Source organism: Pelophylax lessonae (assembly GCF_965119305.1).
Source record: "Pelophylax lessonae genome assembly, chromosome: 8".
In the NCBI taxonomy this organism is placed as follows: Eukaryota; Metazoa; Chordata; class Amphibia; order Anura; family Ranidae; genus Pelophylax; species Pelophylax lessonae.
In genome coordinates this window covers 276,509,681-276,537,172 of record NC_138775.1, presented here as the reverse complement: position 1 = coordinate 276,537,172, position 27,492 = coordinate 276,509,681, and the positions used below count along the sequence as shown (strand labels likewise).

At 45.2% G+C, this 27,492-nt stretch overlaps 1 protein-coding gene across 1 annotated transcript in view; it reads left to right on the top strand.

Annotated features, from left to right (window-relative positions):
• Positions 1–27,492, top strand: part of LEPR (leptin receptor) — a 180,888-nt gene that overhangs the window by 81,035 nt on the left and 72,361 nt on the right. The window contains exons 3-4 of the mRNA XM_082264988.1: positions 20,604–20,927; positions 23,809–23,932. Of these exons, the coding sequence (XP_082121114.1) occupies positions 20,604–20,927; positions 23,809–23,932 (448 nt within the window). The remainder of the gene's footprint in view (positions 1–20,603; positions 20,928–23,808; positions 23,933–27,492) is intronic.

Below are 27,492 nucleotides of genomic sequence, written 5' to 3'. Positions count from 1 at the left end.
AGATGAGATCAATCAGCTTTGTATATAGACACTCCTGCAATATCCTGCTCCGCTCTCCTCTCCTGGCATCCATCTCTGCGAGCTCCTCTTACTGTTCTACGAACCTCATGCAAGTACAAAGACACGCTACATAGTGCTCTCCATTTGAAAAAAACTTTATTAAAAGCTACCATATAAAAAACACTTACAAAATGTAAAATCAAAAGCGCTTGTAATCACATTCGTCTGCTCACCACTTCGCACAGATCTCAGTGGCTGCATGACATCATGGGCTCGGCCCCTCCCTTCAATACGCGTGTCGCCCATGCATTGGGCTTCTTCAGTAGGTAAAAAAAGAGGAGGGGGAGAGGGAAGAAAAGCCTAAAAAAAAAAAAAAAAAAAGAAGAAAACTATTGCAGCCATCACATCTAAAGCTGCAATATATTACATTTTTGGTTTTTGGGTTTAATACAGCTTTAATACAATGCAAAATATCTCAGATGTAGGAATTGTTTTTTTAAATTTATATGTCTATCGCAGAGGCGTAACTAGAACCTTCAGGGCCCCGGTGCAAGAAACCATGAAGGGCCCCCGGACCCCTGGCCGAGGCCCTTCCCTTCAAGCCTGGGGCTCTTCCCACTGATCCTGGGACCCTTTACTCTCGCAGCGGGACCCTTTCACAAGTTCTGCAGTGGGCCCCCTTCCTGCCATCTTGGGGTCTCCCTACAGTGGTGGAATGCCAGGGCCCGATTGAGTGTGACCTTTGCGATCCTGGAAGTTCACCCACTGGTGTCAGTAGTTTTTACTTTTTGGTATTTTGATTGTATTATTTTTTAATAATTTTATATTATATTTTTACAATGTCACTGACTATGACTCTGTCCATTCAGAAAAGGAAGGAGCTGGTAAATTACATATTTACCGACCCCTTCCTGGTTCTCTATTGTGACACATCCCCTGCAGCAGCCGGCAGGAGAGGGGAGGGAGCACGGGGGGGGGGGACCAGGGGAGCACACAGGGGCCCAGCGACAGCAGAACACAAGTGAACTGGATAGGAGGAGTGGCGGGGGCAGCATACAGAGGAACCAATCTCCTCCATTTTCCTCCTGCAGCTACAGGAGGAAAAATGGGAACTGTGATTTCTTTACATGCTGCCCCCACCACCCCTCTATCCAGGTGTACAGGGGAGCCGCACAGGCCCCTTGGAGCATGGGGCCCGGTTGCAATTGTGACCCCTGCAACCCTGTAGTTACGCCCCTGGTCTATAGGGTTGGTTTATTAAAGGCAAACAAACTGTGCACTCTGCAAGTACAGTTGATCCTGAACTTAGTAAAGCTTCGTCCTCTTCTAAAGGGGTAAAGCTTCACTTTTAACCACTTTAACACCGGAAGGATTTGCCCCTTTCTGACTAGGCCATATTTTGCGATTCGGCACTGCGTTACTTTAACGGACAATTGCGCGGTCGTGCGACGCTGTACCCAAATACATTTGATGTCCTTTTTTCCCACAAATAGAGCTTTCTTTTGGCGGTATTTGATCACCTCTGCGATTTTTATTTTTTGCGCTATAAAAAAAAAAAAAGAGCGACAATTTTGAAAAAAAAAACAATATTTTACACATTCTTCTGTATGACATTCTCAAAACAAAAATTTAAAAATCGATTTTTTTTTAACATTTTAGGCCAATTTGTTTTCTGCTACGTATTTTAAAAATAAATAAAAATCACAATAAGCCTATTTTGATTGATTTGCGCAAAAGTTATTGCGTCTACTAACTACGGGAAAGATTTATGTCATTTTTATTGTTTTTTTTTTACTAGTAATGGTGGCAATCCGTGATTTTTTGCGGGACTGCGACATTGCGGCGGACAGAGGGGACCCCTAACTGACATTTTTGACTCTTTTGGGGGGACCGGTGACATTACTACAGTAATCAGTGCTAAAAATATGCACCGTTACTAGTGTTGAGCGAACACGGACTGTATTATTCGTGTTCGTACCGAATAATTGGATTTTTTTTACCCGAACACGGACACGGACACTTTACTGTATGTTCGGGTAAAAATCCGTGTTCGGTCGTTTTATTTCCGGGTTTTGCATGCTTTGGCGCTCTTTTCATGGCGGGCTTTCAACAGCCAATCAACAATCGTTTAACTGGTGTGCCTTAAGCCATCCCAGCCATGCCTGCAAATGTCTTAGTAGCTGTGATTGGCCGTCTGAAGCATGTGACCAAGTCTTTATAAGTTCGAGGCAGCCGCCGCAGCAGCGTCATTCTGCTGCTTAGCTAAGGGACAGAGCACACATCAATGTGCTGGCTGCTGATTAGGGAAAGATAGGCAGGAAAAAACCATTTGTGTCCGGATAGAATTGAGGGACAGGTCGGAGTGTTTAGGCAGGGCGAGTTGTAGGCATTTTAGGGATAGAGTCTGCTGAATTATAGGGTCAGTGTCTTCTACAAACTACAATCGATATTGCTGTGTGGGGGGTGGGGTGAATCTGCACTCAATCCTGATCTACGATCTCTTCTCAATCCTGTTAGGGACAGAGTCTGCTGAATTTTAGGGAAACTGTGTTCTACAAACTACAATCGATATTGCTGTGTGGTGTGGGATTGGAGATAGGCAGGTGTCAGTGATCCACATCCATTTTTCTGTGTGTGAGCTGCAGTGAACACAATCTTTTTGGGCTGCAGTGAACACAATCTTTTTGGGCTGCAGTGAACACAATCTTTTTGGGCTGCAGTGAACACAATCTTTTTGGGGTGCAGTGAACAAAATCTTTTTGGGGTGCAGTGAACACAATCCTTTTTGGTGTGCAGTGAACACAATCTTTGTGGGGTGCAGTGAACAAAATCCTTTGTGGGGTGCAGTGAACACAATCTTTTTGGGGTGCAGTGAACAAAATCCTTTTTGGGGTGCAGTGAACAACATCCTTTTTGGGGTGCAGTGAACACAATCTTTTTGGGGTGCAGTGAACAAAATCCTTTGTGGGGTGCAGTGAACACAATCTTTTTGGGGTGCAGTGAACACAATCTTTTTGGGGTGGAGTGAACAACATCCTTTTTGGGGTGCAGTGAACAAAATCCTTTTTGGGGTGCAGTGAACAAAATCATTTTTGGGGTGCAGTGAACACAATCTTTTTGGGGTGCAGTGAACACAATCTTTGTGGGGTGCAGTGAACACAATCTTTTTGGGGTGGAGTGAACAACATCCTTTTTGGGGTGCAGTGAACAACATCCTTTTTGGGGTGCAGTGAACACAATCTTTTTGGGGTGCAGTGAACACAATCTTTGTGGGGTACAGTGAACAGAATCTTTGTGGGGTGCAGTGAACACAATCTTTGGGGGGTACAGTGAACACAATCTTTTTGGGGTGCAGTGAACACAATCTTTGTGGGGTGCAGTGAACACAATCTTTTTGGGGTGGAGTGAACAAAATCATTTTTGGGGTGCAGTGAACAACATCCTTTTTGGGGTGCAGTGATCAAAATCCTTTTTGGGGTGCAGTGAACACAATCTTTTTGGGGTGCAGTGAACAAAATCCTTTGTGGGGTGCAGTGAACAGAATCTTTGTGGGGTGCAGTGAACACAATCTTTGGGGGGGTACAGTGAACACAATCTTTTTGGGGTGCAGTGAACACAATCTTTGTGGGGTACAGTGAACAGAATCTTTGTGGGGTGTAGTGAACACAATCTTTGGGGGGTACAGTGAACACAATCTTTTTGGGGTGCAGTGAACACAATCTTTGGGGGGTACAGTGAACACAATCTTTTTGGGGTGCAGTGAACACAATCTTTGTGGGGTGCAGTGAACACAATCTTTGGGGGGGGTACAGTGAACACAATCTTTTTGGGGTGCAGTGAACAACATCCTTTTAGGGTGCAGTGAACACAATCTTTGTGGGGTGCAGTGAACAACATCCTTTTAGGGTGCAGTGAACACAATCTTTGTGGGGTACAGTGAACAGAATCTTTGTGGGGTGCAGTGAACACAATCTTTGGGGGGTACAGTGAACACAATCTTTGTGAGGTGCAGTGAACACAATCTTTGTGGGGTGCAGTGAACACAATCATTGTGGGGTGCAGTGAACTCAATCTTTGTGGGGTACAGTGAACACAATCTCATACTTCTGAAGATTTGAGGGTGCTGCCTGTTCCATACTCCCCCTACTCCTCATCTAGCCTTTTAGGGGTACAAACAATAGTAATTGGGGCCTAGTGTGGTTGTGTACGTGTGATATACATACACTTTTTTTGGATCATATTTTCTATTCCGCTATTTAATCAAAAACCTTTGGGGATCAGTTAAATTGGGGGATAGTCTGTGTTGGTACGTGTGAGAGAGATCCACCTTTCCAAGTTGTTGGGGTTCATCTCATACTTCTGAAGGTTTGAGGGTGCTGCCTGTTCCATACTCCCCCTACTCCTAGCCTTTTAGGGGTACAAACAATAGTAATTGGGGCCTAGTGTGGTTGTGTACGTGTGATATACATACACTTTTTTTGGATCATATTTTCTATTCCGCTATTTAATCAAAAACCTTTGGGGATCAGTTAAATTGGGGGATAGTCTGTGTTGGTACGTGTGAGAGAGATCCACCTTTCCAAGTTGTTGGGGTTCATTTCATACTTCTGAAGGTTTGAGGGTGCTGCCTGTTCCATACCCCCCCTACTCCTCATCTAGCCTTTTAGGGGTACAAACAATAGTAATTGGGGCCTAGTGTGGTTGTGTACGTGTGATATACATACACTTTTTTTGGATCATATTTTCTATTCCGCTATTTAATCAAAAACCTTTGGGGATCAGTTAAATTGGGGGATAGTCTGTGTTGGTGCGTGTGAGAGAGATCCACCTTTCCAAGTTGTTGGGGTTCATCTCATACTTCTGAAGGTTTGAGGGTGCTGCCTGTTCCATACCCCCCCTACTCCTCATCTAGCCTTTTAGGGGTACAAACAATAGTAATTGGGGCCTAGTGTGGTTGTGTACGTGTGATATACATACACTTTTTTTGGATCATATTTTCTATTCCGCTATTTAATCAAAAACCTTTGGGGATCAGTTAAATTGGGGGATAGTCTGTGTTGGTACGTGTGAGAGAGATCCACCTTTCCAAGTTGTTGGGGTTCATCTCATACTTCTGAAGGTTTGAGGGTGCTGCCTGTTCCATACCCCCCCTACTCCTCATCTAGCCTTTTAGGGGTACAAACAATAGTAATTGGGGCCTAGTGTGGTTGTGTACGTGTGATATACATACACTTTTTTTGGATCATATTTTCTATTCCGCTATTTAATCAAAAACCTTTGGGGATCAGTTAAATTGGGGGATAGTCTGTGTTGGTACGTGTGAGAGAGATCCACCTTTCCAAGTTGTTGGGGTTCATCTCATACTTCTGAAGGTTTGAGGGTGCTGCCTGTTCCATACCCCCCCTACTCCTCATCTAGCCTTTTAGGGGTACAAACAATAGTAATTGGGGCCTAGTGTGGTTGTGTACGTGTGATATACATACACTTTTTTTGGATCATATTTTCTATTCCGCTATTTAATCAAAAACCTTTGGGGATCAGTTAAATTGGGGGATAGTCTGTGTTGGTACGTGTGAGAGAGATCCACCTTTCCAAGTTGTTGGGGTTCATCTCATACTTCTGAAGGTTTGAGGGTGCTGCCTGTTCCATACTCCCCCTACTCCTAGCCTTTTAGGGGTACAAACAATAGTAATTGGGGCCTAGTGTGGTTGTGTACGTGTGATATACATACACTTTTTTTGGATCATATTTTCTATTCCGCTATTTAATCAAAAACCTTTGGGGATCAGTTAAATTGGGGGATAGTCTGTGTTGGTACGTGTGAGAGAGATCCACCTTTCCAAGTTGTTGGGGTTCATCTCATACTTCTGAAGGTTTGAGGGTGCTGCCTGTTCCATACTCCCCCTACTCCTAGCCTTTTAGGGGTACAAACAATAGTAATTGGGGCCTAGTGTGGTTGTGTACGTGTGATATACATACACTTTTTTTGGATCATATTTTCTATTCCGCTATTTAATCAAAAACCTTTGGGGATCAGTTAAATTGGGGGATAGTCTGTGTTGGTACGTGTGAGAGAGATCCACCTTTCCAAGTTGTTGGGGTTCATCTCATACTTCTGAAGGTTTGAGGGTGCTGCCTGTTCCATACTCCCCCTACTCCTAGCCTTTTAGGGGTACAAACAATAGTAATTGGGGCCTAGTGTGGTTGTGTACGTGTGATATACATACACTTTTTTTGGATCATATTTTCTATTCCGCTATTTAATCAAAAACCTTTGGGGATCAGTTAAATTGGGGGATAGTCTGTGTTGGTACGTGTGAGAGAGATCCACCTTTCCAAGTTGTTGGGGTTCATCTCATACTTCTGAAGGTTTGAGGGTGCTGCCTGTTCCATACCCCCCCTACTCCTCATCTAGCCTTTTAGGGGTACAAACAATAGTAATTGGGGCCTAGTGTGGTTGTGTACGTGTGATATACATACACTTTTTTTGGATCATATTTTCTATTCCGCTATTTAATCAAAAACCTTTGGGGATCAGTTAAATTGGGGGATAGTCTGTGTTGGTACGTGTGAGAGAGATCCACCTTTCCAAGTTGTTGGGGTTCATCTCATACTTCTGAAGGTTTGAGGGTGCTGCCTGTTCCATACTCCCCCTACTCCTCATCTAGCCTTTTAGGGGTACAAACAATAGTAATTGGGGCCCAGTGTGGTTGTGTACGTGTGATATACATACACTTTTTTTGGATCATATTTTCTATTCCGCTATTTAATCAAAAACCTTTGGGGATCAGTTAAATTGGGGGATAGTCTGTGTTGGTACGTGTGAGAGAGATCCACCTTTCCAAGTTGTTGGGGTTCATCTCATACTTCTGAAGGTTTGAGGGTGCTGCCTGTTCCATACCCCCCCTACTCCTCATCTAGCCTTTTAGGGGTACAAACAATAGTAATTGGGGCCTAGTGTGGTTGTGTACGTGTGATATACATACACTTTTTTTGGATCATATTTTCTATTCCGCTATTTAATCAAAAACCTTTGGGGATCAGTTAAATTGGGGGATAGTCTGTGTTGGTACGTGTGAGAGAGATCCACCTTTCCAAGTTGTTGGGGTTCATCTCATACTTCTGAAGGTTTGAGGGTGCTGCCTGTTCCATACTCCCCCTACTCCTCATCTAGCCTTTTAGGGGTACAAACAATAGTAATTGGGGCCCAGTGTGGTTGTGTACGTGTGATATACATACACTTTTTTTGGATCATATTTTCTATTCCGCTATTTAATCAAAAACCTTTGGGGATCAGTTAAATTGGGGGATAGTCTGTGTTGGTACGTGTGAGAGAGATCCACCTTTCCAAGTTGTTGGGGTTCATCTCATACTTCTGAAGGTTTGAGGGTGCTGCCTGTTCCATACCCCCCCTACTCCTCATCTAGCCTTTTAGGGGTACAAACAATAGTAATTGGGGCCTAGTGTGGTTGTGTACGTGTGATATACATACACTTTTTTTGGATCATATTTTCTATTCCGCTATTTAATCAAAAACCTTTGGGGATCAGTTAAATTGGGGGATAGTCTGTGTTGGTACGTGTGAGAGAGATCCACCTTTCCAAGTTTTTGGGGTTCATCTCATACTTCTGAAGATTTGAGGGTGCTGCCTGTTCCATACCCCCCCTACTCCTCATCTAGCCTTTTAGGGGTACAAACAATAGTAATTGGGGCCTAGTGTGGTTGTGTACGTGTGATATACATACACTTTTTTTGGATCATATTTTCTATTCCGCTATTTAATCAAAAACCTTTGGGGATCAGTTAAATTGGGGGATAGTCTGTGTTGGTACGTGTGAGAGAGATCCACCTTTCCAAGTTGTTGGGGTTCATCTCATACTTCTGAAGGTTTGAGGGTGCTGCCTGTTCCATACCCCCCCTACTCCTCATCTAGCCTTTTAGGGGTACAAACAATAGTAATTGGGGCCTAGTGTGGTTGTGTACGTGTGATATACATACACTTTTTTTGGATCATATTTTCTATTCCGCTATTTAATCAAAAACCTTTGGGGATCAGTTAAATTGGGGGATAGTCTGTGTTGGTACGTGTGAGAGAGATCCACCTTTCCAAGTTGTTGGGGTTCATCTCATACTTCTGAAGGTTTGAGGGTGCTGCCTGTTCCATACTCCCCCTACTCCTCATCTAGCCTTTTAGGGGTACAAACAATAGTAATTGGGGCCCAGTGTGGTTGTGTACGTGTGATATACATACACTTTTTTTGGATCATATTTTCTATTCCGCTATTTAATCAAAAACCTTTGGGGATCAGTTAAATTGGGGGATAGTCTGTGTTGGTACGTGTGAGAGAGATCCACCTTTCCAAGTTGTTGGGGTTCATCTCATACTTCTGAAGGTTTGAGGGTCCTGCCTGTTCCATACTCCCCCTACTCCTAGCCTTTTAGGGGTACAAACAATAGTAATTGGGGCCTAGTGTGGTTGTGTACGTGTGATATACATACACTTTTTTTGGATCATATTTTCTATTCCGCTATTTAATCAAAAACCTTTGGGGATCAGTTAAATTGGGGGATAGTCTGTGTTGGTACGTGTGAGAGAGATCCACCTTTCCAAGTTTTTGGGGTTCATCTCATACTTCTGAAGATTTGAGGGTGCTGCCTGTTCCATACCCCCCCTACTCCTCATCTAGCCTTTTAGGGGTACAAACAATAGTAATTGGGGCCTAGTGTGGTTGTGTACGTGTGATATACATACACTTTTTTTGGATCATATTTTCTATTCCGCTATTTAATCAAAAACCTTTGGGGATCAGTTAAATTGGGGGATAGTCTGTGTTGGTACGTGTGAGAGAGATCCACCTTTCCAAGTTGTTGGGGTTCATCTCATACTTCTGAAGGTTTGAGGGTGCTGCCTGTTCCATACTCCCCCTACTCCTCATCTAGCCTTTTAGGGGTACAAACAATAGTAATTGGGGCCTAGTGTGGTTGTGTACGTGTGATATACATACACTTTTTTTGGATCATATTTTCTATTCCGCTATTTAATCAAAAACCTTTGGGGATCAGTTAAATTGGGGGATAGTCTGTGTTGGTACGTGTGAGAGAGATCCACCTTTCCAAGTTGTTGGGGTTCATCTCATACTTCTGAAGGTTTGAGGGTGCTGCCTGTTCCATACTCCCCCTACTCCTAGCCTTTTAGGGGTACAAACAATAGTAATTGGGGCCTAGTGTGGTTGTGTACGTGTGATATACATACACTTTTTTTGGATCATATTTTCTATTCCGCTATTTAATCAAAAACCTTTGGGGATCAGTTAAATTGGGGGATAGTCTGTGTTGGTACGTGTGAGAGAGATCCACCTTTCCAAGTTGTTGGGGTTCATCTCATACTTCTGAAGGTTTGAGGGTGCTGCCTGTTCCATACCCCCCCTACTCCTCATCTAGCCTTTTAGGGGTACAAACAATAGTAATTGGGGCCTAGTGTGGTTGTGTACGTGTGATATACATACACTTTTTTTGGATCATATTTTCTATTCCGCTATTTAATCAAAAACCTTTGGGGATCAGTTAAATTGGGGGATAGTCTGTGTTGGTACGTGTGAGAGAGATCCACCTTTCCAAGTTGTTGGGGTTCATCTCATACTTCTGAAGGTTTGAGGGTGCTGCCTGTTCCATACTCCCCCTACTCCTCATCTAGCCTTTTAGGGGTACAAACAATAGTAATTGGGGCCCAGTGTGGTTGTGTACGTGTGATATACATACACTTTTTTTGGATCATATTTTCTATTCCGCTATTTAATCAAAAACCTTTGGGGATCAGTTAAATTGGGGGATAGTCTGTGTTGGTACGTGTGAGAGAGATCCACCTTTCCAAGTTGTTGGGGTTCATCTCATACTTCTGAAGATTTGAGGGTGCTGCCTGTTCCATACTCCTGCTCCTACTGCTCAACCATCCTTTTAGGGGTACAAACAATAGTAATTGGGGCCTAGTGTGGTTGTGTACGTGCGAGATACATACACTTTTTTTGATCATATTTCCTATTCCGCTATTCAATAAAAACCTTTGAGGATCAATTGAATTGCGGGATAGTCTGTGTCGGTACGTGTGAGATCCACCTTTCCAAGTTTTTGGGGTTCATCTCATACTTCTGAAGATTTGAGGGTGCTGCCTGTTCCATACTCCTCCTCCTACTCCTCATCCATCCTTTTAGGGGTACAAACAATAGTAATTGGGGCCTAGTGTGGTTGTGTACGTGCGAGATACATACACTTTTTTTGATCATATTTCCTATTCCGCTATTCAATAAAAACCTTTGAGGATCAATTGAATTGCGGGATAGTCTGTGTCGGTACGTGTGAGATCCACCTTTCCAAGTTTTTGGGGTTCATCTCATACTTCTGAAGATTTGAGGGTGCTGTCTGTTCCATACTCCTCCTACTCCTCATCCATCCTTTTAGGGGTAGAAACAATAGTAATTGGGGCCTAGTGTGGTTTTGTACGTGCGAGATACATACACTTTTTTGGATCATATTTCCTATTCCGCTATTCAATAAAAACCTTTCTAGGGCAAGATCTTAAATTACAGAAATATGAGGAGACCGTCAAATAAGGGCCGTGGCCTGGGTCGTGGTGCTGCTGGTAGAGCTCCTGTTGCAAGGAGAGGACGTGGTCGATCTGTGCCAGCTACACGCACAAGTGAAACACCTTCCTCAAGTGTGAGTAGGCGACAGAACCTGCATCAGTATTTGGTAGGGCATCAAACGCCCCTAGAAGTGATGAGGCCAGAACAAGTTGAGGCGATAGTAGATTGGTTTGCTGCTGACAGTGCCTCCAGTTCCTTCACATTGTCTCCCACCCAGTCTACTGCAGAAAGGTCAGAGTTGGCACCTGCAGCCAATGTCCAACCGTCTTTCACCTCACCCCCTTGCAAATCAGGCCAGCAGTCTGAGCCCCAAGCCATACAGCAGTCTCTTATTCTTTTTGAGGACTCTGTCAGCAGGGTTTCCCAGGGCCATCCACCTAGCCCTGCCCCAGAAGTGGAAGAGATTGAGTGCAGCGATGCCCAACCACTTATTTCTCAAGATGAGTACATGCAAGGATCATCGCAGCACGTCTCCGATGATGATGAAACGCAGGTGCCAACTGCTGCGGCGTTCAGCATTGTGGAGACCGACAAGGAGGGCAGGGGTGAAGACTGGGTGGAAGATGATGTGGAGGACGATGAGGTCCTCGACCCCACATGGAATGAACGTCATGCAGGTGACCTGAGTAGTTTGGAGGAAGAGGCGGTGGTCGCACAGAGCCACCAGCACAGCAGAAGAGGGAGCAGGGTGCAGAAGCGGAGCGGCCGTGCCCTAGACACTACGCCCGCTACTGCCCAACGCAGCAAGGGAACGAGCGCACCAAAGTCAGCTCAAAGGAGTTCTCTAGCGTGGAAGTTCTTTAGAAAATGTGCTGATGACAGGACACGAGTGGTTTGCACCCTGTGCAATCAGAGCTTGAAGCGAGGCATAAACCTTCTCAACCTGAGCACAACCTGCATGATCAGGCATCTAAGTGCAAAGCACGAGCTGCAGTGGAGTACACACCTTCAAAACCAAGAAACGTCTCTGGCTCATCCTGCTTCCTCTTCTGCTGCAGTCTCGGCTGCTCCAGCCACATCTGTAGTGATACCGGCACCTGCCACCCCGCAAACAGACGATCTGTCAGCAACACCACCACCTGGGTCACCAACAACCATCTCCACAATGTCCCGTGGAAGCGTTCAGCTTTCCATCTCCCAAACACTTGAGAGGAAGAGGAAGTACCCCCCTACCCACCCGCGATCCCTGGCCCTGAATGCCAGCATTTCAAAATTATTGGCCTTTGAAATGCTGTCATTCCGTCTGGTGGAGACGCACAGTTTTAAAAACCTTATGTCGGTGGCTGTCCCACAGTACGTCGTGCCCAGCCGCCACTACTTTTCCAGGCAAGCCATCCCTTCCCTGCACAACCAAGTGGGGGAAAATATCAGGTGTGCACTGCGCAACGCCATCTGTGCCAAGGTCCACCTAACTACGGATACGTGGACCAGTAAGCACGGTCAGGGGCGTTATATCTCCCTAACGGCACACTGGGTAAATGCAGTGGCGGATGGGCCTGAGGCGGATAGCAATTTGGCGCATGTCCTTCCACCACCGAGGATTGCAGGGCGCTTCAGTTTGCCTCCTGTTCCTAACTCCTCCTACTCCGCTTCCTCATCCTCTACCGCCTCCTCATCCGGACAGCGTAACACCTTCACCACCAACTTCAGCACGGCCAGGGGTAAACGACAGCAGGCAGTTTTACAACTTGCCTGTTTGGGGGACAAACCACACACCGCGCAGGAGTTGTGGAGGAGCATGGAACAGCAGACAAATGAGTGGTTGCTGCCAGCGAGCCTCAAGCCCGGCCTGGTGGTGTGCGATAACGGGCGAAATCTCATAGCAGCTCTGGGCCTAGCCGGTTTGACGCACATCCCTTGCCTGGCGCATGTGCTGAATTTGGTGGTGCAGAGGTTCCTTAAAAACTACCCCGATATGTCAGAGCTGCTGCAGAAAGTGCGGGCCGTTTGTGCGCACTTTCGGCGTTCTCACCCTGCTGCTGCTCGCCTGGCAGCGCTGCAGCGTAACTTCGGCCTTCCCGCTCACCGCCTCATATGTGACGTGCCCACAAGGTGGAACTCCACCTTGCACATGCTGGAAAGACTGTGCGAGCAGCAGCAGGCCATAGTGGAGTTTCAGCTGCAGCACGCACGTGTGAGTCGCTCTGCGGAACAGCACCACTTCACCACCAATAACTGGGCCTCCATGCGAGACCTGTGTGCCTTGTTGCGCTGTTTTGAGTACTCCACCAACATGGCCAGTGGCAATGACGCCGTTCTCAGCTTAACTATCCCACTTCTATGCCTCCTTGAAAAAACAATTCGGGCGATGATGGAAGAGGATGTGGCACAGGATGAGGAGGAGGAGGAGGATGAAGAGGTAACATTTCCAAGGCTTTCAGGGCAGTCATTCGCAAGGGGCTCCGAGGGTGGGTTCCTGCACACGCAAACGCCAGGGACGCAATTGTCCAGCAGGGGCACAGTTCTGGAGGATGAGGAGGATGAGGAGGAGGAGGAGCTGGAGGAGGAGATGGAACCATGTTCACAGCAGGGTGGCACCCAGGCCAGCTCATGGCCATCACTGGTGCGTGGCTGGGGGGATACAGAGGACACGGACGATACACCTCCCACAGAGGACAGCCTTTCGTCGCCTCTGGGCAGCCTGGCACACATGAGCGATTACATGCTGCAGTGTCTCCACAACGACCGCCGAGTTGCCCACATTCTAACTTGTGCTGATTACTGGGTGGCCACGCTGCTGGATCCCCGTTACAAGGACAACGTACCGTCCTTAATTCACTCACTGGAGCGCGATCGCAAGATGCGCGAGTACAAGCGCACGCTGGTAGACGCCATGCTGCTGGCATTCCCATCTGACAGCGGGGCCACAGTGGAAGCACAAGGCAGAGGAGGAGGAGGAGGAGGTCGCCAACGCAACCAGGGCACCGCCAGCACCTCAGAAGGCAGGGTTAGCATGGCCGAAATGTGGAAAAGCTTTGTCAGCACGCCACAACAAACAGCAGCACCAGCAGCTCAGATGGAACGTCTTAGCAGGAGGCAGCATTTTACCAACATGGTGGAGCAGTATGTGTGCACACGCCTACATGTAGTGAATGACGGGTCTGCCCCCTTCAACTTCTGGGTCTCCAAATTGGGCACATGGCCTGAGCTTGCCCTTTACGCCTTGGAGGTGCTGGCGTGCCCTGCAGCCAGTGTATTATCTGAACGGGTATTTAGCACGGCTGGGGGCGTTATAACAGACAAGCGCAGCCGCCTGTCCAGAGACAATGTGGACAAGCTCACGTTCATTAAAATGAACCAGGCATGGATCCCACGGGACTTTTCCGTACCTTATGCAGAATAGCAATGGATACCGACCTTACCCACCCATTGTTCCATTTTTGCTCTTTCTCACTCTTTTGGGGTGTACCCTCATTTAAAATTTTTGAAAAGAAGCAGTGTTGGCTACCTCGTCCTCCTCCTCAGGGCCAGATTAATGTAGGGGCTATTGGAGCTGCAGCTCCAGGCCCCTACCTTTTATATAGGCCCCGGGTTGGCCATATTCACTGTTACCGCTCTTCTGTCACTTGTAAACACAGAAGTCTGGCTTCTATGCTCGCTTCCCCAGGCAGCACCCTCAGAACCTCCCCACACAGCGTGAAGGCCGGACAAGGAGGGACAGTTGGCGATGCATGGATGTGTTTATGGGCTTCAGAGACAGCATCCCATGTTGAATTAGGCATGCATGGCTGCACCCTTCCTCCTCTGGGTGCATGGCAAGGCACGGCCCTTAAGGCCCTTCAAAATCCTCAGCACCAAGCCCATGATGCTGTTAATCCGGCCCTGGTCCTCCTCCACCGCCGCTTCCACCTACACCGCCCATAGGTGTGCGCAGCCTATTGCATTAAGGTGTGCACCCCAAAGTTGAAATACACATGCATGTGTTTGCCAGCAGGGAGAGTAATGTATCGGGGCCATGTACCTGTAGGCAAGGAGAAATAGAGCAGAGCAGGTCCCAGGGAGATCTTTCCCATCTCCTCACTGGCAATGCTATGTGCCCTAGGTGATTAGGGTGTGCCCAGGCACACCCAGCACACCCTGTGCGCACGCCTATGTCACCGCCACATCCACCACCACCTCAACCTCCCTCCTACTCCATATGGGCCTCGTCCTTCAGAGATGAAGAAGAACATTGTTTTATTTTTCTGTTTTTTTTTGTTGTTTTAAGTTATTTCCCTATCCACATTTGTTTGCAGAGCACTTGCCATGCTCTTAATTACGTTTTGCTGCCATTTGCAGCACTCTAGCCCTTTCCTTTGGTGTTTTAGAGCCATTTTAGTGCCTTAAAGTTCGGGTCCCCATTGACTTCAATGGGGTTCGGTGTCCGGGAAAAGTTCGGTAAAAGTCCGGGACACGGACCCGGACTTTTTTTTAAAGTTCGGCCGAACCCGTCGAACACGGACATCTAGGTGTCCGCTCAACCCTAACCGTTACTGTAATAATGACACTGGCAGGAAAGGGGTTAACTTTATTGGGGAAGGAGGGGTTAAGTGTGTCCCTAGGGGCGTGTTTCTAACTGTGATTGGATGTGGCTTTACATGTAACAGCACAGATCAACGGTCCTACATAGAAGGACCGTATGATCTGTGCTTTTACACAGGGGAGAGTGACAGGCGGCTTTGTTTACATTAGCCGCCTGCCTTTCTCCCTTCACAGCGGACGATCGCAGGTGACCGGAGGACATCGGGTCCTCCGGTCACACGCACGGAGGTGTCCGTGAACGAGCCGGGGCGGGAGCGCACCTCCGGGGGCGCGCGCTCGCCTCCTATTGGCTTACAGGCGAGTGACGTACCCATACATCACTTTGCCTGGCCGGAGCTGACTGCCGCAGTATATGTACTTGCGGCGATCGGCAACCGGTTAATACTCAATCACATGCAAGGAAAAAAAAACAGCATTTTTACTTTCACATGATTGGATGATGGAAGTCGACAGAGCTTCCCCTCATTTACTAAGCTGTGCAGCAACTTTGCTTGCAGAGTGCACTGTCTATTTGCCTTTAATAAATCAACTGTTTGCAAAGTCAGTCTGTGATTTATGGGGATGTTAGTTGTGGACAGTTTGAATTATACAACAGTTTCTGGTACTGCGATAAGCATGTATGTGATATATTGGTGGTGAGCTCTTTTACTCTTTTGCTGCCAAATTTTTTTCCCCCTCGTTTTTATATACGCATTTATTTATCGCTGGCGTTTATATTTACATCTATGGCGTAGCTTTCCTAATTGTAAGATCTCCTCCCCCCTCCGTTTATACGCACTCAGGCCAATGCAGCTGTGTTTGTAATTGGCCCTATGGACGCATAAAGAGAAAAATGAGCTCTTAAACGGAGAGCGCCTGAGAGTATACTTCAACTGCGCCAAATACAAACATCCCTGCAAGGTCTGATAGATGCAGCAGTGTCAGCTGGAAGGGGAAGGCACTGGGTTTTTTTTTTTCTGTATTTTTTTTTCTCAAAACCACGCTGTCATTTGTAAGCCTTGTGAATATATGAAAAACCCGATAAGTAAAAAAAAAAAGAAAACATTTTTTTAAATAAATGCTATTATATTATATCATATCATATCATATTATATTATATCACATCATATCATATCATATCGTATTACTGTATATCATATCATATCATATTATATTATATTATATCATATCATCATATCATATTATATCATATCATATCATATCATATTATATTATATTATATTATATCATATCATCATATCATATTATATCATATCATATCATATCATATTATATTATATCACATCATATCATATCATATTACTGTATATCATATCATATCGTATTATATTATATTATATCATATCATATCATATCATATCATATCATATCATATTATATTATATTATATCATATCACATCATATCATATCATATTGTATTACTGTATATCATATCATATCATATCATATCATATCGTATCATATCATATTACATTATATCATATCATCATATCATATTATATCATATCATATCATATCATATTATATCATATCATCATATTATATCATATCATATCATATTATATTATATCATATCACATCATATCATATCATATCGTATTACTGTATATCATATCATATCATATCATATCGTATTATATTATATCATATCATATCATATCATATCATATTATATTATATTATATTATATTATATTATATTATATCATATCATCATATCATATTATATCATATCATATCATATTATATTATATCATATCACATCATATCATATCATATCGTATTACTGTATATCATATCATATCGTATTATATTATATCATATCATATCATATCATATTATATTATATTATATCATATCATCATATCATATTATATCATATCATATCATATCATATTATATTATATCATATTATATTATATTATATCATATTATATTATATTATATCATATCATCATATCATATTATATCATATCATATCATATTATATTATATCATATCACATCATATCATATCATATCATATTACTGTATATCATATCATATCGTATTATATTATATCATATCATATAATATCATATCATATCATATTATATCATATTATATCATATTATATCATATTATATCATATCATATCATATTATCTCATATCATATCACATCATATTATCTCATATCATATCATATCATATTATATTATATATGTAAAGGATAGAGGGAGTGCAGCACCATTGAATTTTAGGCCTCATACACACTGGACATTATAAAAGCGACAGTAGCTTTGTGGTGAGTTTTTTTAGTGTTTTTTTTTTAGCTTTTTTTTGCATTTTTTAGCATTTTTAGCTAAAATTCACCTCTCTGCTATTTTAGTAACTCAGACTTTCCCACAATGCAATGCTTGCCAGAATTGCATCGCATAGGTGTTCACATAAGATTTAGGGGTGGGGGGAAAAAGGGTCCTATAACATTTTGGTGCAAATATGGATCCCCCGCATCAAAATCGCTTCACATGGGTGTGAACAACCATGTGATGTGTTTCTTTCAAGCTCACTGCATTTTGCAATCTGTTTCGGGGTGTCGCTCATGGAACATTAAGCCCCCCTTCACATCGGGCAAATTTGACATGTGAAATCGCATGCCAAATCAGAGCCTATTGCCGGCAACGTCACTGTCTGAATTGTTGCAACCCTAACTTTGGGGAGTTGCACCGATTCCCAAAAGTAGTTTCTGCACTAATTTTGGCCACTTTAGGCGATTTCAACAGATGTCTGTCAAATCGTCCCCGAAGTTGCACTGACATGCGAGTTTGAAATTGTGCGCATTCAGCTGAATAATTTCAAACCCGCCCTCAGTGTGAACCCAGGGCCATCTTACTGAATAGGCACGCTGGGCAGTTGCCCGGGGCCCTACTTTCCCAGGGGGCCCCCACCTGCCCAGCGACCCAGCCCCAGCCAAGCATTAGTCCCGATTCCCGTGTGCATCCCACCGCAGAACTTAGCAGGTGGTAAGCTCCTGTCGGCCCTGCGCTGCTGTCAGGCCACTTGAACCGTAGAATGGGGAGCCCACAACTGCAGAAATGCCTGTCCGCCTCCACGGGAACAGGGACACACAGGACAGTTGAGTCTGACTCCCGTCCGTGTGTGTGTTCACTGGATCCAGCCGCTGAACTCGGAAGCTGTCTTTAGCCTGGCACTGCTGTACCAATAAATATCGCCTTATCCATAATTTGCATTTTTATTCTCGTGGGTGATTGTGTAGGCGGGGCCCCAGTGCACTGCATTGCCCAGAGCCAGGGCTGCTGTTAGAAATCGCAGGGCCCTGTACAGACTACCTGGCAGGCCCCCCCCCCAAGAAAATATTAAAGATATATTTAGCTAAAATTACAACAAAATCACTATTAGCAGACACAAATATAACATAACTCGCATAATTCCTGCTAAGAGTCGGTTCACGCTGGGGCGACACGACTCTGTACTACTTTGGGGGCGACTTGTACATTCCCATGCACCACGACTTCGGAACGACTTGCATGGACTTCACATAATGGAAGTCTATGCAAGTCGCTCCGAGGTCGCCCCGAAGTAGTACAGGACACTTTTTCTAAGTCGGAGCGGCTTGTGTCGCTCCTATTAGAACGGGTCCTGTAGCGGTCAATGGACCGCGAGGGAACGCGACTTGTCAGGCTGTCAAGTCACAAGAACAAGTCGCGCTAGTGTGGATCGGGTCTAAATCTAAAAAAAAACTATGTTAAATAAAAATGAAGATGAGATGAGAAAAATATACAGGCTGGGCAGTTGGAGCTCAGTGATCAGAGAGACAGAGAGAGAGAAACAAAGTTACAATTTACAAATAAACTCCTGAGCAGAGATAAGTGCTGGGAGGAGGGGCCCACACAAGGGAGGGGGATTAGTGAGGGACGACTGTCTCTTTCTCAACAGATAAAAGCTGATAGCAGGGAGAGGGACAGATAAGATTCAGGTGCTGGAGGAAGATTTCTGTATTTGTTGTCCATCACTAATCCCCCTCTCTGTGTGGACCCCCCCTGTGTGCTCGGGCCCCCTACAAGAGGGCTGGTGGTCCCCCCCTATCAGCGGCCCTGCCCAGAGCCCTTTAATGCTCTTAAGACGTCACTGTGTGAACCGGTGCCAGCAATAGGCTCCGATTTGACATGCGATTCAACATGATATGATACCCCGAAACAGATTGCAAAAGGCATTGTTCACACCCCTGCAATGTGATTAGGTGTGGAGAAAAAAAGGGTCCTACAACAGTTTGGTGCAAATGTGATGCAATTTGAGCCATACAAAACATATGACTCAAATCGCATCGCACAGACATCTCATGTGATATGCAGAGGAATGCGGTGCGTTTTTGGTGCAAATTACATGCGGTGTTCAACATGCACCAGTGTGAACCCAGGGCTATATTCCATCAACGACACCTCCAAACAGAACCCAGGCTTACAAAAAGCAATGGATTAAAAAACGTAAAAAAAACGCCAGTTAGCAGCGTTTATTGACGTTAAAGCGTTTTTACAGCTGAAAAACGCCACTCAAAACCCACTAGGTTTTTTTTTTATTTTTTTTACAGCCAGAAAAGCCTCTGCCAAAATCTGCTGATAACAGCCTGTGTGTGTATGGAGACATAGGAGAACATGGGGGGAGATTACTGGCTGCAGAAAAAAACGTCTGACGCCAAAACCAGCCGCTTAAAAACGTCCAGTGTGCATGAGGCCTAATTCAGAATCCAGTTAGTTCACATGGAACAAAGGGGTTGATTACCCACTTGCTTAATGGCCACTTACAGTATCTCCCAAAAGTAAGTACACCCCTCACATTTTTGTAGATATTTTATTCTATCTTTTCATGTGACAACGCTGAAGAAATGACACTTTGCTACAATGTAAAGTAGTGAGTGTACAGCTTGTATAACAGTGTACATTTGCTGTCCCCTCAAAATAACTCAACACACAACCATTCATGTCTAGAGGGGGAACCAATCAGCGGGTCCGGCAGACGCGATGTCCGCCAGCCACCCACGATCGCTCCCCATGGAGACAGAACAGCGGTCTGCCGTATGAGGCCGTCTCCTTGCTGGATTGGATGACTCTTTGCTGAATATATGGGGATGTATTTTTGCTGGATTGGATATATTTTCATATATTAAGTTGTAATAGTGTTAAAATAAAAGTGGGTGCACTGAAGGACTCGGTGGGATGGCCAGAGGGCGGGCACTGGGGAATATTGGTTGTCAGGTCCGGAGGGGCCTAGGCCTAAAGCTGTGTAAGGGGCCCCAAAATTTCTGATGGCTGCCCTGGGTGAGAGTAAAGAGGAAAAAAAAGACTCAAAAAGAAATGCAGCCACCACATGCAAGGACAGGTTGATCACAATGTAATACCTTTTTGTTCCTATCTATCTTGCTAGTGTTCTGTGTTTCTTTTGCAGAAAGCCTCCTAATAGCAACGATGGCATCACCTGAGATTTACAAGATACCTTCATCCAGCATCTTTCTGTCTCTGTTTACCGATGAACCCCCAGACACCCCTATCAATGGAAGGCCAGCAAAGGATCTCCACACTCTTCTAGAGGGAAGTGACATCCTGAGCTCCAGGAAATTCCAATGCAACAGTCAGGACAATGAGAACACTTCAGCTCATGACACATTGTGTCTGTGGACGGCCAGTGATCAATATGCATCAATTGATGATGAATACAGGGAATTGAAGACACAAATACTGTCCTCCCTCTCTTTTGCCATGCATCTAGTAGGTGTGTTGTTGTAGCATCCTCCATTCACCTCCGATTAACTGTGTAACCAAAACATGTCTAAGCCTGTTCAGTATGATTTACAAAGTCCAGAAAGCCACAGCAACCAATCAGAATTCACCTTTCAGCTAATCACGGTGGTATGTGATTGGGAAGACTGTCCTACCCCCCAAGCGTAAAGATTCACTTAAAGCAGTAGTAAACCCCCCCAAAAAAAACCCCTTGCAAAACAACAAAATAATGTACTAGTATGCACTGCATACTAGCACGTTATGAAAGTCTTACTTTAAAAAGAAGCCTTCTAGCGGCGTGCTGTCACTGCTGATAGGGCTTCCATCCTTACCCGGGTTTGCTTTGGCATCTTGACTGGCCGAGCCGCGAGAGTGGGAGTCAGGGCCACGGCAAGGCTCTCTCAATGAATGGCACGCCATCCATTGAGAATGCAGTGGGCATGCACCAGTGACGTCACCGTTTAGGAGATATTTACTGTACCTATAGGTAGGCCTTATTTTAGGCTTACCTGTAGGTACAAGTAAACAAGGTAGTCTTCACTACCACTTTAAAGGAAAATTACAGCTCGTTTGGCAGTACTTGGTGCAGTGCAGTTGGTTTTGAAGCCCGCTATTGGCTGACGTCACAAAGCCAGTCCAGGCTGGGGCAAGATCGCAACAAAAAAGTCAGCATCCATTCACAACCCTGGACCAGCACCTGGCTCAGCCTCTTAGTGAGCCACTGAGAGCCTGGACCAGATGCTCCCATGCCCTCCACAACCCAGCGCTCCAGTGCACCGGGGGGGCGTGCAGAGCAGAGAGCCGGTGACCAACAGTCACCGGCTCTCTGCTCATGGAGCTCTGAGAACTGAGCAATCAGAAGTGTTTTTTTTTTTTTTTTTTACAAAACCGGGGTGCTTTTTTCACATTGCCACAAATAAGGTAGAAAAGTACACAAGGCAAGGTACAGTGCATTACATTGGCAAAAGAAAAAGTCACACAAACTAAGAGATCAGCCAGGGGCGTAACTACAGGGGTTGCAGGGGTTGCAATCGCTACCGGGCCCCATGCTCCAGGGGGCCCGGTAGCAAAACAGTGGGTGAACCTCTAGGATCTCAAAGGTCACACTTGCGACCGGGCCCTGGCATTTCACCACTGTGGGGAGGCCCCAAGATTGCAGGAAGGGGGCCCACTGCAGAACTTGTGAAAGGATCCTGATGCGGGACCATAATAAAAGGCCATGCAATGAGAGTAAAGAGCCCCAGGATTAGTGGGAAGAGCCCCGGGCTTGAAGGGAAGGGCCCCGGCCAGGGGTCTGGGGGGCCCTTCATGGTTTCTTGCATCGGGGCCCTGAAGGTTCTAGTTACGCCTCTGAGATCAGCAAAAGATAAGGAATTTGTTTGAAGCTGTGTATAGAACAAACACATCATTTTATAGAGACGTATTAAACAAGTAACCCAGACTCTACACCCAGAACACTTGCCCAGTATCTGTGCAGGATAGAGAGCCAGTTAACTCAAAGTCCATGGGTACCAAACTTTAACATACTTCCAAGGGCAGCCCCAATTGATATAGGTTAGTTTGTACATAGGAAGGGCTGCATCCACAATAGCCTCCCAGGAAGATACCCTGGGGGGGTTTAGGATGGCCACTTTATCAAGATTTCCTTTTTAGCGTAATACTCATAAAGGAGATAAGCTATCAGAAACTTATTTTGGTGAGATTGCTGTTCATCATCTGGGATACCCAATAGTGCTAATAATGGAGTGATTGGGAGAGTCAGTTGTCAACCTAAGGTTTACGATCAGCACTGTTTGATTGCTCAGTTCTCAGACCTAGAGCCAACAGGGGACAGCTGTTGCATCCACCTAGGTAAGTATGATTTCTATAACCCCCCCCCCCCCCAAACTTCTCTTTTAAAAAGATGCAAGGGCTGGCCAGGAAGGGGTAAATTTAATATTATGAAATGGCCAGTCTACCCAAATCTGGTATTTCAGTGTTTGACCAGATACTGGAGAGTTAGAGCACCTGACACTTCTGCCATTTGGGGACTCTATTGGTGAGATCTATTGGTAGGTTTGCACACCGAGAGGAGCTCCCACCATCACCAATGGGTTTTTTATTTAATTTACATTTTAGAGAATGTAACGGGAGGAGCTAGAACACACAACGATGGGTGGAAACAGCTAGAACTCCCAAATGAACAAGAACAGAGCTGGGACTTCTAGCAGAGAGATCTCATTGATGAAGTATCCGAGACATTTAATGGCTCATTTCCACTGAGCGGTACGGTACGGTTTGGTTCGGTATGGTACGCTATTTTTGCTGTTTCCATTGTGAATGGTACCCTAATTCCGAACCGTACCGTACCACTTTTTTGGGACCCTTTCGTTGGGGTACTAAGCACATTAGTACCGTACCAACAGGGTGGAGCTACACTCTGCAGAACTTTGATTTGTTGACAGAGAATAGTCTATCACAGCTTTCCTGCTACACCTCGCCTATCATGAATGGGTACTATTGGCAGTGGAAATGCAAGGTGTACCGTTCTGAACCGTACCGCACTGAACCGAACCGTACCGTACCACTCAGTGGAAACGAGGTAAGATGCCAGGGACTAAATGAACCCACCAGGCTCTACCTGTAACCAAAATATTAGTTCTTTGTGGACTTTTAAAGGTCCCTCGTCAAAGTACAAATAAAAAGGCCTACACACAAATAAAAGAAGAAAAATTGGTATTCTACAATACGATGGACACGATTACCGTGGACACAAATACCAGCCAATTAACGTGCCTTTGTCAAGCAATAGAAGTCATATTTAATTGGTTGTTTTTGGAAGCTCAGTAATTTTCCTTCAATTTGTATTATATCATGTATTTTGTCTTTCTCAGTTCACTCGTGGAACTTGCTTCTCTGGAGAAGGGAGAACAGCAGCCAAATAACCTGCAAGATACAATATATCACGGAGAAGGCAGATATGAATGATGGGCTCAAGCTTAACCTGTACTATGCACGGTAAGGAACCTTCACAAATGTAATGGAAAAAATTCCTTCTGTAGGACCTGATGGATATTACATGATAGCTATCGCCTACTGTAATCTGCAAAGCAGGGTTTCTACAGAATTTGCAATTGTCCATCATTTGGAGGGACTGTCCCTCTTTTTGAACCAAATCCCTCTAGACCTCTTAATTTGTCCTCCTTTTGCACTGATGTTGACCTTTATAAAAAATATATTTGTAATGGAGGGTTTGTATCCCTTTTAGGGTGAGTCTCCATCCTGGTTTCAGTCAGTTTGAGCTGGCCTTCCTTTCCCAGGGCAGGGTATACATACTTGTGTTGGTGATGCTATTGTAGTAGTGAAAAAAGTAGAACTATGGAGATCTCCAGCAGGTGGTGGTAAGAGGACCCACGTGTCTTCCTCTCAACGGGACCCAGTTTAGGGCCGTATTCAAGTTCTGTGGTATAATGAATGTGGCTTGAGGCTAAGGACTCAGGCCTACATCATTGATGATACAAACAAATTGCAAACATCTGAATCTGTAACTGGCCTATGCAGCAAGGAGCACATGGAAAAAAACAACAAACCCCTTGTTTTAACATGTTTACTGTTGGACAGGGTAATTCGGTTTGTTGCAGGCTGGCTGGCAAGTGAGCTGGGAATTTTTGTTTGTTGTTTTTTGACATGCATCGCCCTTCCATGTGCTTCTTGCTGCATAGGCCAGTTATAGATTAGGGTGGTTGCCATTTGTCTGTACTGTTGGTGAATTGGTGAGGGGACGCACTGCATACCTTCCCTGCCATTGTGCTCTTGCTGGGTGTCCAGTACGTTCCTATACCTTTAAGGAGGGGAGGGCTCCCTCCAGGCATACCTGCCCTCAATCTATCCATTATCTATATGTGCTTCAACTATGGAGGCTCTCAAAATTTAGGACTGCAGATATACTAGGGTGCAATGAAGTGGCATCACATGGCTTGCAAATGTGTGCAAACTAAGCCAATTGTTTTAACGTGAGCTGTTGGACAGGGTAATTTGGTTTGTTGCAGACTGGCTGGCAAGTGAGCTAAATCATTGAGGACCATGTTCCTCATTGCAGGATAAATTGACACTATGGAAGAGATGTTAAAGCTTTACCATTATTTTGACCCTGTAATGCCATTTTACCAGTTAGTAAAATAGCAAAAAAGTAAGTTTCCCTACTGGACATTGTGGTAACGGGTGAGCTGAGTATGATGCCTGAGATGGTGTGAAGGGTTTATATACCCCTGTGGGGCCTTGTGAACAGTGAAGGGCAGCTGTACTGGTGGCCTTCCGGTGACCCCTGGGTGTCAGACAGATTGCGGAGGATTACATGTACTGGAATGTAAGAGAAAGAGTCTCTGAACAGTTGCAGGTGAACCTCCCGAGGATTGTGAGGTTCACATGGATTTTGGCCTTATGGCCATGGAAGTGACAATATGGCGTTAACCTCTAAATTATTTAATTTGTTCCGGACAATCAACATCTGCCTTGAAACAAACCATGGTGATTGGATTCAGGTGTTTGTGCTTCCTGTGTGGATATAAATACTGGGATATGTTCCTGACACTCATTGGAACTGAAGAACAGGCTTGACCAAGCTATGAAATGTCTTTAACATTACAGAACAAGGCCAGCTGAATGGGACGGTTACTAGCTATTGAATTCGTTTTTTGAAAAGTCAGTATAAAGGAAAACTAGTGGTGGAAAAAGCACTTGTAGGTTTAGCCATTATTAGTTCTTATGGTCCGTGTTATTCAGGGCATGACAGGGTTGTGTCCATTACCTAAATCAGGCATGTCCAACCTGCGGCCCGGGGGCCACATGCAGCCCGGAACCCCAGACAATGCGGCCCACTGCCCCCTGACAATTTTTTTTGCTAGGGAGGTTTTGCTAGGGAGGAAGGAAGTTGGGTCGGGGGAATGGCCACAGCGACTTCCAACTAACGGTAGGCAGAGGCTGCCTCGAAGGGGGGGGGGGAGGCGAGCATGTGCAGTGTTTCTGACTCCTACCAGTGCCACCATGACCACTTCAAATCACTGAAGTGGTCATGGTGGTTAGAGTGTTCCTTTAATATCTCTCAGAAGAAGTAAACCTCTGTATACTGATTCCATTTCATTTCATCATCCTCTAGTTGTGTTAAATTAGTACGGGGGGTGCGGCGGTGCTGGAAGGGTGTGGCGGCATTTTATTACTTCTATACCCTAACTATAGTATATATTTTATATGCGGCCCGAGAAAATTTCTCTACACTCAATGTGGCCCAGAGAAGCCAAAAGGTTGGACACCCATGACCTAAATATTTTGACTAAAAGGTGTATAGGCAGATGTAGTCTAATTTTTCCACTGCAGGTGGTGCTCAACGGCAGCAGCATTGCAGATGGAGGGGAAGTCAAGAGAAACACGGTTCCTCTATGGTTTCTGGGTCACTGGGCTGCTATCCAATTGGATGATGCATCCCCATTTGACTCTGGCAGTCATTTTGGGTTAGCAGTCTATTTATGATCCTGGCTCCCAGGTTTGGCATGCATTTGGCATGTGGGTAGTGTAGGGACAGGTCATTCATCTGTCAGGACAGTTTTAGAGGCAGATATAGGTTCCAGACTGGTAGGGAAAGAGCAGGGACATGCCATCCTTTCTGGAGGCCTCCCCACTTAGGTACAGACCAGCCAGGCCACATTCCATCCCTGGAGACAGACACTGTCGGTACATCCGAGGCCGACTGTTATACTTTTCGCTGCAACATTCTGTGAGTGCATCTGGTTGGGTTGATTTCCCACCGGGTATTTGTGCTTTGTTGAACCTTGACTTTAGTACAGTTCTGTTTCTGCAACTGGACTCTTCTCTGGAGTCTTCACTGCCACCGCACCACGCGGCACCTTCCCACAGATGTCCTTCTTAGCTCAGAAAGTTAGTAGGTATGACAGAGGGTCTCAAAGCCAGTTTCAAAGAAACTGTCTGTGCTACATTTTATCAACCAGTCAAACTCAAGCAATGTCAGAGGAAAAGATCCATAAGCCACACATCTTGAAGCAGACCCATGTGCATGAAGTGAGATGAATGGCAGCCTCAGCCCGGACTCCAGCCAGGACTTCCTCCCAACGGAATACGCTCCAAGGAGCAGAGCGATAATGCATTGGGGGTGTGGCCTAGCTTGAGTCGGGGCTGAGGCTGCCATTCATCTCACTTCATTCACATGGGTCTGCTTCATGATGCGTGGCTTATGGATCTTTTCCTTTGACATTGCTGCATCTTGGAGCTAGGGCAAGCTCCCTGTTCCTGCCTGCACTCACAGCGGTCTAGTTTGACTTTACCTCTCTACCTGAGCGCCACCTAAAGTTTGTCTTTTTGGGTCACAGTCAAACTCCAGCATGCAATGGAAAAGACTGGTAGTGAATAGAAGTTTTAATTTGTGCGAGCGACACTTTTGAGTATAACAAAAAATTTGCATAGCTGCATGTCTTCCGAAACTGTATGCACATTTGTTCTGTGCGAATGGGGCAAAATCAAATGTTCTCAGGCTATATTTTCTTCAGCTTGAATATATGAATGTAAAA